Here is an 18,990-nt window from a genome sequence, read left to right as displayed (position 1 = left end):
GTCCCTACACACTAAGCACATTATACAAACTCCTATACAAACAGTGTTGACCTATTGATATAATGACATTAAAGATAAGCACAGTGGATCATTACATAATTTAGAAAAAGAGGGACACAAGCAAGCTCAATTTCACACGTTGTGTTATAAAATGTGTCAGAATACAATAATCCAACACAAATAAGAACTGTCATCTCAGCATTGCCACAAGGGGCGCTAGAGATAGCACTGACATAAATTGGCAAGTCTATGTCTGTGTTCAGTTTGCTTTTTAGACTAACTATTGCCATGACAGAAACACAGTTTGAAAATATTCCTGCTCAAAGAAGGGAGAAGGGAGGCGCGACGGGCTTCTGTACATGCAACATGTCGGAAATGCGCAAGGAAAACTGGCGGTACACTAAAGGCAAAAAAAGAGAAGTGTCAGTTCGAGCACTGAATAAATCTGTGGACTTGTTAATAGCGGAATACGCAAATAAGTTCCACAGCATCGAAAAAACCCTGAGTACTAAGGTTTGTTACAACCCAAAGTAATGCAAAAAAAGCATATTAAAGCACAATTCACACTAACAGCAATTTTACCATTGAATTAATACGGAAATAGTTAAATGTCAAATAGAGTTTCCAATAAAGAGCGTCAACCACCATTGGACACCATGCAATATGTTGGCTAAGCATTCTCATCTGCAATTGTATATTTGCGTATAGAGTACTTTTCAGGCCTAGAGAGAGAAAGAGCACAACAAAAGGGCGAGGGCTGTTTTTATTCCTTGTCACATAAGCACATGGAAATTGCTGCTCTGGCTTAGGTTATGAAGTGTTTACTGAATGTTAAAAGCCACTGAATATTGAACATACAGACATTCAGTGTGGCCAGCAACCCCTGGGCAAATAGTCGTATCATCCCTGTAAGGATCCGTATACACACACATTGACAAGAAGATCTGCCTCGTAATGCCGGCTGGCAGGTCACAGAGAGATATCACTGTCAGATACACACTCACACCTGCCCTTCTGTCATCTGCCCCTGATAGCACCCAGAATGCGTTTGAGGTCATTTCAACATCATATCTGGTGTTTGCACTGAACGAAAGGATATCGCAACATGCTTCCTTGCATTTCTGCCTCTTTCTCTCTATCGCACCTCTGTGAGACAGTCTCTCTGTATCTCATTGCATTGTTGAGCCTGCAGCAGTCAGCCCTTGAGCTATGCTACGATTGGCTGGAGATGATGTCATCTCTTCCGGAGAGCTTCGCAGCGGTGCATGCCATTGGCTGGCAGCGTAAACGGTGGCGGAGTGCTGAGATCTCACTTTCATTCATGTACAGCTGGGGAGGGGCATTTATTGGTTGGTGGCCCGTGACCTCTCAGCTAGGGTCGCATTGTAGCGGTACACTGCTAAACTGTCCCGGCACAATGATACTTGAGACACACACTAGAATAAAGTGCTAATGGGAGTTTATAATGGGATGAAAAAGTGTGTAGCTCAGGGCTTTGTTCATGCAGCTCAGGTGTGCACAAACCCACAGGCACGCACACAAATGTCTTCACCAGCAGGCTTAACGGTGTTCACACATTCATTACACACACATTTACACGCAGCCACATGGTGACTGGAGCAACCTAATCAGTGTGTCTCTGATGGGGGTTGGGATACGGGGGTGGGGTTGTCCTGGAGCGTGAGGCTGTCTCCATGGCGACACTGCAGATGATGCACTCCTCCTGGAGTTGGGGGAGCAGAGTAACGATGAAGAGTGCTGGGGAGCTCCCTTACACAGATAAACACACACCAGACTGCTTACGTGTGTGTTTGATACCACTTAGCTAACCCCACTAGACATACACTAACCCTTCTCAGCATGTGCTAAACCGTTCCACAGACACTAAGCATTAGCCAGCAATATCCCACTGTGATGTCAAAGTGCTTTTCTCTCTTCTCTCGCTCTCGTTCTCCACCCTGTACATGATGTCATTGTTTTTCTCTAGTTGCTGCAGAGGCATATGAATGTGAGTCTTTCCAGGATCTTCGAGTAGAAATCCACTCTTCTGGATGTTAAATAATTCACAGTTCTCTTCCTCTTACCGATTCTCATGGAGGACCTCCACCAATATGTGCCAATGAATATGACTAGAGTCCCTGCCTTGCGCACTACCAGGAAAACTGGGTTAATTCAATTTAACATACAATGCAAAACTGGAGATTACATGCTCTACACAAGTCTATAACTAATCCAATCCAGACAACACAACAGTCTAAAGAAGCTTAAAAATCTTAAAAATTCTCTGCCGGAATTTAAATGTTGTTATCACCACACTTTGCGGTGATGCTGCTGAAATGGAATTGAATTCATTTACAGCAATTAACTGTCTAATCTTTCCTTCTCATCATTTTGTCATTTAGGGTGATTTGGTTGCTGTGTGGTGGGTGGTATCACTTCAATCTCAATAAAAATACATTTTTATGTTTGTTCTGATGTATTATGTTATCAAGCGTGGCATAATTCACCGTAGTAGCTCTTTCTAAAGTGATGGGTGCTATGGTAATGCAATGCAATGATGCATTCAGGGGCAGGTTGGAGTCCTGATGGAATGACTACAAGCCCAACAAGTTGGTAGTACTCAAATGTCACAGAGATAGGAAACGCATGGTCCCTGCTTGAACTGGTCAAACACATACTCAAACACAGGAAGATAAACACAAGCCCGGTTTCATGCACGTCTGACCCAAATGTCCATAATTTTTGAAATACCAGAACAACAGTGTGAATGGGTATAACATCACGTCACATAAAACTATAAAGCTCTAAACCTTGTGCACTGATAAGGCATGTACTGGCCATATTTTCAACACTAGATAAGGTTATTTACAGAACATCATTTTAGAATAACTAGGATAAAAAGACAAGAAGTTCAAAAGTGCAAGCTATCTCTTAAACTTCCTTTACCGATCAAGTGTATTCTACATGCATGACTGTTCAGATCAGTGTCTCCGGCCCCACTGATAGCCTTGAAGTGGTCCCCTCTCTTGTGACCAAAACAAGTAAGTAATAACAAGGCCCCCTTCTGTCTAATGAAGTTTATGCTAGAGTATTTTGTGATGTCTACTGAAGAGCCCTCTCATATACATGCATAATCATGCATTCACTCTTTTTTTATCAGTGAACTGGAAAAGGGTGTGCTGTTGCCTATTGACCCTAAGGTCAAGCCAGGTTAACAGTCAAGTGGACATACAAAAAGAGACCTGACTCCAGCCTGCACCACTTCCCAGCCCCGTTTCCTTTGGTCCCACCTGCTCAACAGATCCTTTAAGGGACTGAAACTTTAGGACATATCTTTCATGATACAGGCTTTTCTTTCACTTCAGAGGAAATTAATTCCTGGTTGTGTTGATAATCCACTGTCACTGAAGCATCTGATAGTGGATGCCTAAGACAGAGACACTTCCTGTTCAGTGCTAACAACCAATCGCACTGACCTATTGGATTTACAATGTGATTGTCTTGGATATTATGGCAGTGGAGAGTAAGGGATATAAGAGAGACATGGTGAAACCTGCACTGAGATGAGCTGAAAGGGGCTCTTTGGCTCTCTATGATCTCACCGCTCTCTTAAAGGGATGGAAGCATTAAAGACTTTTGATGGCTAGCCATAGAAAAAACTCCTTCTGATCTCTGTTAAAAAAATAGAAAAACATCTCATTAATTCCACTTCCATTCCACTAAAACATGATTATAAAAAAAAAATAAAAAAAAGCACACAACCAGCTCATAGTTTCTCCATCCAGGACCAGGGCTGAAAGCCACTGATTTAAACCATCCATATCACTAACCTGTTCAGGATCACCAAAGGCTAGTTCGCATTGACCCAATAAATGATGTTGATAGAATTTGTTGGATCTATTTGATAACCTTGTTGTTGAGGGGTGTCTAAACCTAATTATGGAGGGCCACTTTCCTTTAGAGTTTAGCTGCAAACCCAATTAAACACACATGAACCAGCTAATTAATGTCTTCAAGATTTTTAGGTATTCCAGATAGGTGTGACAGAGCAAGTCTGTATGAAGACTGTTATCCAGGAACAGACAACTTTAGAATGGTTGAAATGTTGAAATGTTGTCATGTTTTGCACAACTTTTGCACAGATGGTCTGTGTCTAATTTAGCATTTTTGACAACTTCAGCATCTTCATTTGTGTGATAAGCAAAGCAGAACAAACATCATTAGTCTGAGAAGTATACACAATATGAATGAAGACTAATCCAGTCTCTGAGGGCCTTCTAGTTCAGCCACATTATCAAAGGGATGAGAAGAAATTGGTACAGAAACAGTTTGGGGGGAGGTATATAAAAAATCCTGGCACTCCAAATCCGCGTGGCGTTCATTAGGAGAGAAAACAGCCTTGTGTAATTAGGTTATCCTCACATTCAGTAACAGGCAGATTTACTCTTGAACTTTTCTGTTTAACAGCTGCTAAGCCGCCACAGCCCTGGGGAAGAGACAGTGGCACCAGAGAGGATTTGGAGAGGATAGAAAGGAAAACACAAGAAAAAGGGAAGAAAGAAAGAGGGGAGAGGGAGAGTCATACCCCTGAATATTTGAATATGAAATTAATATATTTTTTTTTTAATGGCTGGAAGGGAGAGAGGTGGAATCTATGCAACTGAATCACGCACCAGCTTAGAGCGACGACCCACCAAAGCAGACAACTGCACTAGACTTAATGTGTCTGGAATCTTTGTTAATGGTAATGGGGTATTAGTTTTGGACCCCCAGTGTGAATGTGGTTCCCGACCCCTGTGGTTAAAACTAGCATGACCACATATGCAAGTGGGGTTGCAGGCGAAAGGATGGTCGAGCTGCCAGCCAGGCAAAGAATAAGGGGATTAAGATGAAACAATCAAAGTGCAACTGCAAGAGACAGATGGAGGATTTGGGGTTGATGCTGTCCCTGATAAACACGCAGTACCCTAGCCCAATTAATATCAAGACTGCACCATCTTTACTGGTAATGAGGCTGATGCAGGGACACATCTGAGATCACTGCACACTGAATCTCTAGGTCCAGATTGGATCTTAGGACTCAAACCCAAGTCTAAGGCAAGGTATTGTTGAACAAGTTGCATGCAAAGCCTTATGGTTGGTTTAGAATTATGTTTAGAAATATAAGATTAGGGTTTCAGTTACTTGTGGCCAAGTTATCCAAATTACTATACTGACCAAAATATCTACCTATACCACTGCCCTGTAAATTCCATAAACTGTAAAGCAAAAATCTGTTTATCTCAAAGGTACACACAAGGTCAAGCTACTTTGCAGAATTCAAACACACAAAGAAATTTTCCACTGTCTGTTTTTCTGCATGTGAAAATCAACTCAGAATGACTATTATCAATCAGCAGCTGAGACACCATCATCTCCTCCTGGTGCGCTCTGAGCTCAGGTGGCCAATGGGACGAACACATACATCATTACAGACAGTCTATGGACCTCTTTGGCCCCTACATGGATTTGAATATTTTCATTTTGTTCATAGTAAATGCCAAATTTTCATAACTGTGAGGCTTGCTTATACTGTGTGTACTGTACATTGCAAGCTTGTGCTGTATGCATACCAGCCAAGAGATTTTCCTGTGCAATGATGAGAACTGTAAAAATAAATAAATAAATAAATAAATAAAATCTCCTCACTTTTGTACAGATTTGATTTTACTGAAAGTATAAAGTATATAGAAAACATAGTGCTAAGGGTTAAGTAACTATACCCCTTAGATCTGTGAAATCTGTAAACTGTCTATAACTTATGCTAAAATGCATTGTAAACATTTTTTATAGAGACACATTTTTACCATCTGCACCTAGCTGTGCATTTATAGTGAGAGAGTATTGCTCTGGCAAATATTGGAGTGCAAAACGCTATAATTTCATCACCTTAAACAACCTCTGTTTAGCTTTTAAAAGGAACAGGAAAAACAAACAGAGAGTGTGAGAAAAGTAAATGAGGCAAACAAGTATTGTCCTTCTTTCTATAGTGCTTAGTGCACCACCCAAACTCAGAGCCAAAATTGTACTGTTGTTATCCAGACCAAGTTGGCTGAAATAGAGGACAATTAGACGACACCCACTCCCCTTTTCCAGCCTTCCCACTGAAATCCCGTGTTGTTCTGAGATCATGTATCAGGCCTCGACAGAGTAATGCAGAGTTTTCTTTTTGTATTCTGAGCCTTGCATGAAACAATATATCCTCACTTTCAGATATAAAAAGCATGACCTCCAGAGCTACTTTGATGCATTCTCCTGTTTCCTGAGCCCCATTACAATCCACTACATAACCGCAGGGTGACAACAGAGCCCTGCCTACCCGCTCATCCAACTGTGCATCATCAGCACTAGTGTTACAGCTGAGCCAAAGTGAACTGAGCCCAGTCGGCACATAGACTCACAGATACACACACACACGCACACGCTGTGCAGTGATATCATAGCCCAGGCTGGTGGAATGACACAGTTGTTGGGTTTGCACAATTGTACCGGGCCAAACACATAGCACTGAGGGGCACCCTTCCCTGCAGGCAGATGCCATGTATCAATATGTATGCTTACATACACCACACTCACTGGAAATGTGACATGCATCTTCCTCTACTTCTCATGCAGGAACTCCTGATGGCATATTAAGAGATGATGTAATCCAGATCCACACCTTTTCTCACGCATCACACAGTGTATACATGCACATACTCTTTGGCTGCATGCTCACACACAAGCATTCAGGGGGTGCCCCCCTCTCACCTGCACCTGCATGAAGGAGCCCCTGTAGAAGCAGCAGGCAGCGGCTGACAGGGCACTCCACAGGCTGCATCTCTCCGTCATGGCTCCGGTCCTCCTCTCTTCGGCTCTTCCACCCCTGGAGTCCACTAGAAGCCCCGGGTCATGCCCTATCTCCTAGCGTTCACCCGCGTTCAAGCCACTGCCGCAACTGATCAGTGCTATCGCTGTTCCACTGGAGCCAGCGTCATCCCAGATCTGCACCGGCTTCCTCTCTCTCCCTTCTCAATGTCTCGATCTCTCTCTCTCCCTCTCTGACTTTCAATGTATCTCTCCCACTCAGTTCCACTGCCTCTTACGCTCACTCTAGCGCTTGCTATGCTTCACAGCGCTGGCAGGGATTACCTCATCGCTCTTGGATGAAAGCAGTGGATGGGGGGAGGGACAGAGGGGGAGAGAGAGGGATGTAGAAAGAGAGAGATGCTTGCAGGCACTGAGACCCCACCCACCCCCTCCTCCAGGGCTCCAAACAATGCTGGGGGGAGAGAGACAGAGAGAGAGAGAGGTATGTGGCGCACGCATTCAGCACCTACTCAAAGGAATTTTCCCTTTTATTCCGGGTTTGAAAGACTGCAAAAGAAAAGCAGGAGGGGGGCAGTCAGTCTATAGACACTCACCCTCATGCACATACACACTCCCACACCCACTGAGTTGCACAAGCAGAGAAAATAGTTAAATCCAGGCACACATGGCTGTTTGTGTATGAGGGTTTTTTTTAACAGGAGTGGATGTTGTAAGTCTGGGCATGCAGGAGTTATTTAGTATCTGAGTTGTGCTTGGAAATGATGTTTTCTAGGAACGTAGTAAAAACCTGCTAATGAGCCTCAGTCCTTGAATATTCCCTATTGGATACTACCCACGCACGCACACATACTTACTCAAGATAAAATGAGTCTGACTCTGGCACAGCGGTCTAGGGTGGGGCGTTTGCTCCCTGGGGAATATTGTGACATCAAAATGGACGCCTTGCTATGGCAACCAACTCAAAGCTTTGACAGCAGCATCCTTAAAGGAATGGTTCATCCAAAAAAAGGAAAGTCTGTCATTTGCTCATGCTGAAAAAGGAACAGGCTGAAAGTTAATTAGTTATTCACAGATAACCATTCCCTCAGTAATAGCTCTCAAATATTATTATTTGTACTTCTGCATATTCAAACTTTATAGGTGGTATCAAGACATAGCAGGTTTTATATCAAACAGCAAAGGATCTTGCATGTCTTGTAACCAAACATGCCACATCAAGTTTGAATATGTGCAAATAAGATTAGAGAGCTACAGTGGTGGAGGAAGAATTTCAGTGAAAAGTGACTAAAATTTCAGCCTGTTTGTCATATGAAATCATATGGCTTCAGTCAGAAGACAAATTGAATGGACAACATGGTGTTTCTGTTTACACTTGGAGCTCAATAGCATCCGTCCCCATTCACTTTCAATGTAAAAGAGCAGTCTGGACATTCTTCAGAACTTCTCCTTTTGTGTTCCATGGAAAAAAGTAAGTCATGTGAGTTCAGAATTATACTAGGGTGAGTAAATTATCATTGAGTAAACTATTCCATTAAATCAACTATTCCATGTCCAATCCTGTTCCTGGTGGGATAATGTCCTGCAGAGTTCGGTTTCAACCTGCTGCAACACAATTGCCTGGACGTTTGTAGTAATACTACAGAACTTGATTAGCTGTGCTTAATTAGCATTTAAACTCTGCAGGATAGTGGCCCTCCAGGAGAAGTATTGGACACACCTGCTGGACACATCCACCATCTAAGCCCAGACAGCCATCTGTCTGGCTGTAAGGATCACATCAGCATTTTGCATCTATATATTTGGATCTCTGTAACAAGCTTACTAAGCAATGAAGCTTACAACATCAACTAGGGAGGTCACACAATGAAAAAACATTGTGATATAATTAGACAAAACCCATTCTGCAAAGAAATCTCACTGACGCTATTGTGCATTTGCGGATAATCCGCTAAGAACATGTTAATTTCATGTTAAACATTCATCAGCCTAAGACAATAGAAGGATGAATGTCAAGTTGAACCTCTTAAAGAGTAAAAGATAGTGGTGTAATTCATTGTGTGGGTTAACATCATATGTTATGCTGCCTTTGTCTCATGAGATCATGTAATGAAAAAAAGGATTTCATATTATTACCACAGATACAATGAGGAGTCTCACATGACACACACATGGTGACAAATATATGGCAACCCCAGACAGATATTGTGAGAGATGAAATTACTGCCTAAATTGATTTTTTTGTAGGTTGATTTCCCTGTGGCGTTGTGGTACTATCAAAGCATTACTGTACTTATTGCTGTACTCCTGACCAGAATAACACAGCAATAATTGCTCAACCAATGTTGTGAGATTGGGGCGGGACTGCCAGTTTGTTTAACCAATGGCAGATGGAGGAAAATGTTTGAAAACAGTCATTATTCTTCCAATTGACCCTTTGCCGGGAGTTTGATTGACAACCGATCTAACCAATCATAATGCCGAATCCGCCATTTTGTCTGACAAAGCAGTCAAGATTTAGAAGATTAACCTCGGTGGACTTGAAAAATGTGTGTATTTACGTCTTTCCGTGTTTTAAACAGCATTCCTTCTCATGTTCATTCATGTTTATTTGATGCTATAAATTAACTAGTAAGAAGAGATGATTGGTTCACGAGCCGCTTGAGCTGAGGCACTACAGCGGTCTGTCACGACACATTAAAGAACCACAAAACGTTTTTTATTGTTCGAATTTCTTTTAAAAAAATTACACAGTTTGGAAGCTGGGACTTTGTTTAATATCATAAGTAACCTGCTCTGTCTTGTCTGTCGACATGTTGTCAGTGTCCTCTTTGCTCCGCAATGTATTTTCAAGTATGTGATGTATGTGGTGTGACAGCGCCATGGCTTGTCAGACAAAGCAACAGTAACTAAGGGTCAATTCCATCCCATTGAAACTATCACCTTGGCATTCCTGCCAAGCATAGCACTTAGAATTTGAGAAACAGGAACAGATCACTTCTGAAATTCTAAAGGAGAAACAAATCTGAAAAGTAGCCTTTAGCAAAACTGTATTTAATCTAATTGTAAGGAGAAATAACATGTCATGTCTATGAGAAATAACTGTGATATTAAAGAGATCTTGAATTCTCTTTCCTTCCTCTCTGTCCTAATTCTCTACTTTCTGTTCTCCCTCTCTTTCTTGTTTTCGGTATCACGCTGTTATGTGTATCTATGTTGATCATGGCTTTTCCTTCCCAACCCCTCCTCAATCTTTCATTCAATCTCTCTCTCAGTTAAATATTAATTACACAGAGAGTGTCCTGCAGGCAGGGTGCATTGGTACAATGGAGAGGAGCTAGACTCTGTGAGTGAACTGATAATGAGGAGGTGGTTTGTCTCTTCCTCCATCTGCCTACAGGGCCCGAAGGCCTCACCTCCCCCTTCCCATTAACATTAATGAGCTCAGCCTCCTCAGAATTCTGGGTATTGTAGTTGGCGTGCAATATGGCTCTTTTCCCAAGTCAACACTGCTTTTGCTGATCAAGCAGTTTGGTCATTTGGTTTGATCTGTAGCAGTAATAGAAGACCATAAGAAGCATGTTAGTGTGTGAGGTCTAGTCAATTTACAGTACCAATCAATGCAGAGCTGTGTAGTGATTTGATTTAAACAGAATAAATTGCTGTTCTGTATGTTTTTCCATGCTGAAAAACAGAAGGGAGTGGAAAGAGAGGGGTATCACAACCCCCATCTTTCACCAGCTGGGTTTACATCACTTTGACTTTCTCAGTTCATTGCTTGTTTTTCTTCACTGACTGTTCACCTCTCTATGTCTCATTTTTCTTATGTATCACCATTACTATTGCCATTTTTCTTATGTATCACTATTTCTATTGCCAGGGATTGACCTCTTTTGGCCAGTAAAAACAAAATCTAGAACATCCTAGCAACTAGCAAGCACTGTGGCAGTGAGATTTCCATGTTGTGTCCAAATGAACTCTTTTTATGTACAAATATCAGTTAAATCTTATTCATTTTGATACAAATGAGACCACACTAAAATGTAATAAAAAAGTACCATGGTCATAATATGATTTGGTGGAGATGGTACAACGGCAATACTATATTATTTGTGTTTGTTTTTGAATAAGTATCAAAGCAGAATCATGGTATTACCTTATCAACACTGTGGTAAAGAAATACTTTGCTGTTAGGGCAGATCAGCTTTGGTATCTTTCAGTAGAATTTTCACTAATACAATTACAGAAAGGAAACTACTAATTGGTATTAGCGGCTAGCAGAAAGGTTGGGAGTTCAATCCTAAGGTGCTGGGAAAGGTGTGAGATCTAAGAACAGCTGAGATAATGAGATGACAGCCCAGCAGAAAATAAACATTGGTATCAATGGAAGAACACAATTACGAACACCTCAAATGTCTTGGCCTCTGGGAATGTTCTGTTCTGGAGCGAAGACCAGTTGTTCATCTATGTTTCCAGTTGAAAGAGCTGTTTTTTGCCATTACAGTGAACATTCAGGGCAGAGACTTATTTTAACTCAGACACAATTAAAGTTTTATACTGTGGTGGAGAAGAGAGGCATCCAAGAAGTGGAAGGAAAGGAGGCTGTGCATCCAATCAAACTAGTACAGTAATCTACCACAAATTCATCTGTCACTTGGTAGAAACTAGTCAAAATTGATGCATACCAACATGGACAGGTTGTCTGACAAAAAAAAAAAAAAAATGAGACCGGCAGTTTCCAGTAATTACAATAAGGATGGAAAGGGTTTTAAGGATGTTTTGGTTGATTTTGCAATAAACAATTTATGATAAACTGCTGCCACTCATGGCTGCAACCAGGGTTTGAAAATTAGTGAGGTCGAGGGTGGGGTGTTAAGAATTGTACTGCAATAACAACTACAAATGCACTTGACAACAATAACAACTAGAAATGAAACGTATTTCGTCAGAACCCTTTTGCCATTCTACACTTTGGGTACTCTTTCTGTTCTATCCGTTTTGGAGGAATGACATCGTTAAATTAGACCTTATTTATTACATCACAATTTGTTAATACTTTACTATAGACTTATTTGCTTATTTTTCATGCAACAATACTAATTACTGTAATAGTTTCCATAAATAAGCATTGCTATATAGATGAGTTATAAGAACTTTGTCTGTGATCTAGAGTATGAATGTTTTTAGCTTGACTTATTTGTGAAAGGTTAACTACTAAATTGAATGAAATAACCTTCATTGCCAGTGTTTACATATTTGGCATATTTCATTCTGTAACCTTCTTGTTGTCCAGATCTGTGTACTAGTGTTATTATGCTACTGTTTATAGCATTTCTTAGCCATTTCTTACAGATAATATCATGATGATTATTGTCTTACTGAATGGCCTGCCCACACTGTCTATTAGACTTTTTTGATTACTGTCAGTTTAATTGCTGAAGTTTTGCCAGATATTGCTACGAAAAACAACCCATAAAAAACAACTACAACAATAACAACAAATAAACCAATATAAGATCAAATCTTGTGTTTTAGAAATAAGATAAAGATATCGCTAACCCTAACCTGCAACTTCCCACTGTATTAACTTCCTAAAGTGACACTCATAGTAGTTTTAAATGGCTAATTAGACATTCAGAGAACTTCAAATCATATTTTTGAGCCTCATAGCTGGCTACGGCCATGTTGCCACTTGATATTCAATGTAAAATCTATGTGGGAATCAAAAACCACATCTACCATTTTTGTCTTACCTTGACAAGAGAATGTGACAGAGCTTGTAATAAAACAAGAATCAACATGGGCTTGACTTTTCGGAGAGGGCAAGAACTGAGGGATTTGAAATGTTGTAAAAGTGATGCAGAAATGGGGTTTTCATTACTCAACAAGTAAATAAATTGACATATGTAACTCTCTAACAGAGTTGTAAAACATTATCTATCATTAAAAAAAAGGTAATTTGTTCCGCACTGTCACAAAGAGCCGAAAAACGACCAAAACGATGTTCTTCCGCAAAATGCATGCATTTTTGCTTTTGTTTTTTAGAGGGCCAAAAGTTACATAGTGTACCTTTTAATCATCATAGTTAATGACTGGTGGTTTATAAGACATTGTGTAAAAATTATCTCTCCAGAATTTTTGTTATGATGGCAAACAAATTAATGCATGAATGACAAAATATGTTACATGTTATATTTGGCAACAAACTAAAAAGGTCAGCGATTTTCCAAATGTTTCTTCCTCAAAAGTACTCAGAATTGTTTAATTCCTCACAATTCCAATTCTTAACAAGAAAAAAAAAAAGAAAAAAAAAAGTGCAGGGCCACTAGATTAGATTGTGTACACGAGTAATAAGGTGCATGTGTCAGACAAAGAGGAAGTTTCAGTATTTGTGTGCACATATTTTATACAGTGTGTGTAAATGGGAATATGTGTGTTTTGAAGGCTTGAGGGTCATGTGAGCCTGGCCACACCTAACCTTCCCTTACACAGAGCTCCAGGAAATAAAGACCAGTTTATAGCTCCATCTAGAGGTAGCAGAGTTCACTAGACAGCAATTAAATGCAGAATCTAATATCTTAATGACTGTAAATAAGGGTAGGGACAGGAAGAACATTAATTTGCACCAAATCAGCACATTCCAAAAGAACTAATTAGATTAATTTCTTATTACATATCCAAATGGTGCTTTTAGTTAATGAATACAGGGATTTTGCCTAATTAAGCATGAAATAACCATATTCAGCAAGTTGTCAGGAGAAAGCCTTAAAGAACAGACGGATCCTTCCTATTAAGGATGAGAGATTTGCCTAGTTTAAATACATTTTCAAAGTGATTATTGAAAGAAAAAAAAAGGTCTTACTTCCACATATTCTCCTTTGTTGTCTGTGGTGTCCAGCTGTCTGTGAAAAGAAAAATGTTGTCAAAATTGTTTAGTAGCAAAAACTGTATATATTATATATTATGCAATGCACGTAACAGTCAGCTAGTCATGTTTGCAAAATAAATTTCCAAAGCAAAGTTGCCTGCAGATTATCCTACTTTATGCACAATTACTTACATTGCAAACTAGCTAAATAAACTGACATGCAAATGAAGATAAAATTTAGATCTCATATGATTAAAAGAGAACTATCAATTGCAAAACTCAATTATACAGTTTTGTGTCATTATACAAAAATATAAATTAGAATTAAGTATTGGATTAGTGCTGTCAAATCGCTTAATCGCGATTAATTGCATAAAAGTTTGTGTGTGTGTGTATATATATATACATATATATGCACACACATATACACACACAAAGTATTCACAAACGTTTATGTTAGATGTGATTAATCATATGTGCGTGTTTTTATTTATTTATTTTTTTTGTTGCTATTCCTCTTTCTTTTCTTTTCATGTCAGAAGATGCTTAATAAAACTCACAGAGGAACTTGAACTCCTTTTAACATCTAAAGGAAGTGAAAAGTGTGTTCATGTTCCTTCTTCTGAACGCCAAATCAATGACAGGATGAAAAAATGAGGTTGAACCAAAAACAGGAATTGCAGAAACAAGCATTTGACCACAGTAATCTGAATATTACTATTTTAAAATGGCATATGATCAAATCTTTCTTTTACTTTATTTATTTATTTATTTTACCAACAAGTCAAAAAGCAGCATTATTTATGTTTCAGGATGTGTGGAATATTTAGAATGAAAGAGGAATATATTACTGATTTGTTCATATTTATATTATTAATTTAAACAATCCATTAAACAGCCTTTAATACACATTAGATATGTTTTCTTTTAATTTAGACAGGATTTCATATTTCAAACAAAAGAATCTCAATAAACAGCATGTTCCCCAAATATGGGCAACTGTTATTGTCTTACAAATAACAGTGCAAATGTTCAAAAGTTTCAGAAATTGACTTAAATAAACCTTGAGGAATTTTCATTGGTGTAAAAGTATGATTTTCCTACATGTACATGGCGGAAAGAGTTTTTGGTAAAGAGGAAAATACTACCACAAAAACAAAAATTTGCTGTCTGATAAACGAGCAACAGCAATTTTACTGTCAAATCAGGCCAAAAAATTACTTTCAACGTGGGAAAAAATTCCGAAAAGCAGAAGTGTGTGGAAACCACTGCCACACTGAAAAAAAAACAGAATGAATTCTCAGTCAATCATAGTGAAACAGTGTGTGTTGAACAGAAAATTATTTTTCTGAAACACTGGAATGAAAGCAGTATATATAGGTTTCATTTTATTCTGATGGTGCAGAATGCGGATGCAGAATTAAACGTATTTCAAGTTATAACAAAATTGTCATTTATTTAATTAAGATTAATAAATAAATAATAAATAATTTTATTATTGGGAGTGATCTGGTACATCCAACTTGGGATCCACCCAAAAAATGTTGTCTTTGGGCAGAATGAATTCATGTTCAATGGTCCAACACTCAAACTTAAAGTATGTATTTGGTATCTAGATGCTGCTTACTGCTGAATACTGCCACAAAAGGTTTTCGGTGACAACTTGAATTTTGTATGATTTTCTTTTAGTGAAAATTATTATTTATACTGTTTCATCAGAGGTTGTCCTGGAAGAGTGACGCCAGTTTACAATGGTAAACACAGCGAAAGGTGAAGCTCAAGACATTGCATACAAAAGAAGGAAGACTCTTAACACGCTGTTTCCTGAAGAAGACATTTCTCACATCCTCCAGCTGTGCTGGCTGACCTCACATCATTATTCTCTTTCAACCCTATTTACAAATGACAGGAAAACATCTAACCAGGTGTTGTTTATAAAGAGCCCTGACCAATTATAACAATCAAGGGGACAATGCTTATGTAGCACACAGCCTGGTTGTATTAACCCTTAAATGCATACCTCGGGTCTTTAGTGACCCGGGACGTCATTCACTACCCTCCTCCTCGTTCATTGTTTAAAGTTAGACATCAACCTTCTTGGTATTCCTCAATCAATTCATTATAAAGAATATAACAAGAAAAAAATAATAAAATTATAAAATAATGCCTATTTTTGTATTCATTTTTTGTAAAAAATTGTATAGGGTCACAAACGACCCGATGTGTGTATGAGTGTATATATTTTTATGCACAACAATAATTTAATCTTAGATGACGGAATACGTGCAATTCACCTTTATTCCACAAGGTGGTAATGTCTGATACACAATGCTGAAGTGACGACTCATTCAGACAGAAAACGAAATAATAATAACAACATGAAATGGCTCAGCAATTTACTGCAAAAAAAGTACTGAACGCAATCAAATATGACTGTAACTGTTACTGGATGGATCTGGTGAAGCTGTTAGCGATAGAAATATTGATTTTAAAGATGTTGAAAAATACGATTTATTTTATTCTTCTGTAATTGTTTCTCTAATATCAGAGGAGTTTTATATTATCACTACAGGTAGAGATCCTTCCGTGTTAGATATTGATCCGGGTCGATAACGACCCGAATATGTAAGAATGATTGGCAAAACAGTCATGGGGGGTTAAGGGTTAAAAGGCCTGTCCAAGACAAGTTACCATTATAATACCATGTTGTTGTTTTTTTTTTTTTTGCCATGGTATATCTCAAAGTAACAAAGCATCATCTTTTGATATTATAACTATGCCATATATGACCACAGGACACTTTTGTAAAGGCTATGTTTAAAGATATAAAGTTCATATTAGTTTTTCAAGTTCAGTATTTACTATTACTATCATATATAAAGCTAAAAATAATGTGCAATTTACCCACCACTGTCATTAAAAAAAGTTAAATAAATAAAATGAAATTACATAAAGATAATGAAAGTTATTTTTTTTGTATTAGCAGTAAAATAACATTTTAGACTAAAGTACAATTACCATTTACATTTTTGACATTTACTCTGCGACACACACAACATACTGACGATGATAAACTCACCTTAGACCCTTGTGCAACTTCATACTCAAACAACAACACAACAAAAAAATATTTTTTCGCAAAAAACAAAAAACAAAAAACAAAAAAAAAAGGCTAAATGAGGTGTTTCCCAGTCTGTTTCTTCATGTATATGGTCTGTCAAGTCCCTTTTGGAATCTGAGAGGAATGAACATCAACTTTCCTTTGAATCCCTGTTCTTCCTGTTGCTCTCTGCTGCCCACTAATGTGAATTTATGAGGATCCCTATTGAAACACTATTGAAACACAGTGACCTCACTGTCACTGATCAAACTGTCATAGATTTGTAACCTCATTGCCAGTCATTTACATGCCAGCTGTGAAATGGGAAATATTGCTGTTCCTGTCATGTGTGGCTGTAATGATACGCATGATGCAGGAGATTTGGAGAAATAAACAATCTTTAAGGGAGAAACTCAGGAGAACACACAAGCATGTTAAACCATAAACAATATACTTAAAGGGTTAGTTCACCCAAAAATGAAAATTCTGTCATTTATTACTCACCCTCATGCCGTTCAACACCTGTAAGACCTTCGTTAATCTTCAGAACACAAATTAAGATATTTTAGTTGAAATCCGACACTGATTCATTATGCTCCGAAGCTTCCCGAAGCACTGTTTTGAAATCAGCCATCACTAAAAGTCGTTATTTTGTTTTTTTGGCGCTCCAAAAATATTCTCATCGCTTTATAATATTAATATGGAACCACTGTACTCACATGAATCGATTTAAATATGTTTTTAATACCTTTATGGATCTTGAGAGAGGAAGTGTCCATTACTCCCTATGGAGGCCTCACGGAGCCATCGGATTTCAACTAAAATATCTTAATTTGTGTTCCGAAGATTAGCAAAGGTCTTACGGGTGTGGAACGATATGAGGGTGAGTAATAAATGACAGAATTTTAACTCCTTTAATTCCTTTAATTCCTTTAACTAAGGAAAGTAAGGGCTTAAATACACGGGGAGAGTTAATTAACCAGAGCAGAACATGTTTTAATCAAGTTAATCAAGATAACATAATACTTTAAAGCCTGATGTAAAAAGAGAATCCTCGACACCCACATTTCCAAAAATCTATGATGCATCCCAAACATTAGCTAATAATTTAATTTAAAAAATTTTTAAAGGGATAGTTCACCCAAAAATGAAAATTCTGTCATCATTTACTCACCCTCAAGGAGATATTTTGAAGAATGTCGGTAACCAAACAGTTGATGGGCCACACTGACTTCCATAATAGTGACATTTAACTAGTGACACAGTTACCAACATTCTTCAAAATATCTTCTTTTGTGTTCAACAGAAGAAAGAAATTCACACAGGTTTGGAACAAGTTGAGAGTGAGTAAATGATTTGATGACAGAATTTTCATTTTTGGGTGAACTATCCTTTTAATATTCTGGCATTTTGTTATTATCATACTAAAAAAGTAACACAAAGGTTTCCACCTGGAGTCTAGGGCGGGCCCCTGAGATAAACTGTATTAGAAAGCATGTCCAAACAAACAGAGAAGATCTTGGAGAATCACAGTAATGTTTTTTCTCAGCCTCTATCTCATGAGAACATCTCAAGCGTGACATCAGTGCTGATATACATGTACAACGATCCAGAACCGGTGTCACAAAGGAACGAGAGCATAGATTGTATCACAAAACTATACGCTGTCACGGTATGTGGTCAGACACGAGGATTAGTCTTGTCTGACATTACAGTGCAGCTTCCTGATTTATCTGTGAAGAGTTGAATGAATGAAGCATCTATATAGCACTTTATTATGTATTATTGTATGCCCAAAGTGCTTAACAGCAATATCAGGGGTCTCTCCTCCTCACCCACCACCCATGTGCAGCATCCACCTGGATGATGCGACAGCATCCACAGTGCAACGGTGCCAGTGCGCTCAACACACACCAGCTAGGTGGAGAGGAGAGAGAGTGATAGAGCCAGTTCAGTGGATGGGGATTATTAGGAGGCCATAATTGATAAGGGCCAATGGAGGGAATTTAGCCAGAGGTTACACCTATAGACTTTCTGTAATCACAGTAATGTATCAATTTATGATCAGCTATCAGTTAATTTGATGGATGTACTTGCACCTCGACTTTTGCCATCTTTGAAATTACTTTAGTCACTTTCACTATTTGTACCACTGATAGATCCCATTGGACGTTTA

General features: G+C 38.6%; 1 protein-coding gene across 4 annotated transcripts in view; it reads right to left on the bottom strand.

Annotated features, from left to right (window-relative positions):
• sh2d3ca (SH2 domain containing 3Ca) overlaps window positions 1-18,990 on the bottom strand; it is a 58,727-nt gene that overhangs the window by 31,992 nt on the left and 7,745 nt on the right. For all 4 annotated transcript variants that reach the window (XM_067398224.1, XM_067398225.1, XM_067398226.1 and 1 more), the window contains exon 4: window positions 13,709-13,748. In XM_067398224.1, the coding sequence (XP_067254325.1) occupies window positions 13,709-13,748 (40 nt within the window). The remainder of the gene's footprint in view (window positions 1-13,708; window positions 13,749-18,990) is intronic.

The sequence above is a fragment of the Chanodichthys erythropterus genome, chromosome 10 (assembly GCF_024489055.1).
Source record: "Chanodichthys erythropterus isolate Z2021 chromosome 10, ASM2448905v1, whole genome shotgun sequence".
In the NCBI taxonomy this organism is placed as follows: domain Eukaryota; kingdom Metazoa; phylum Chordata; class Actinopteri; order Cypriniformes; family Xenocyprididae; genus Chanodichthys; species Chanodichthys erythropterus.
Note: the sequence above shows the minus strand (reverse complement) of the source record. Positions and strands in the feature narration are given on the sequence as shown.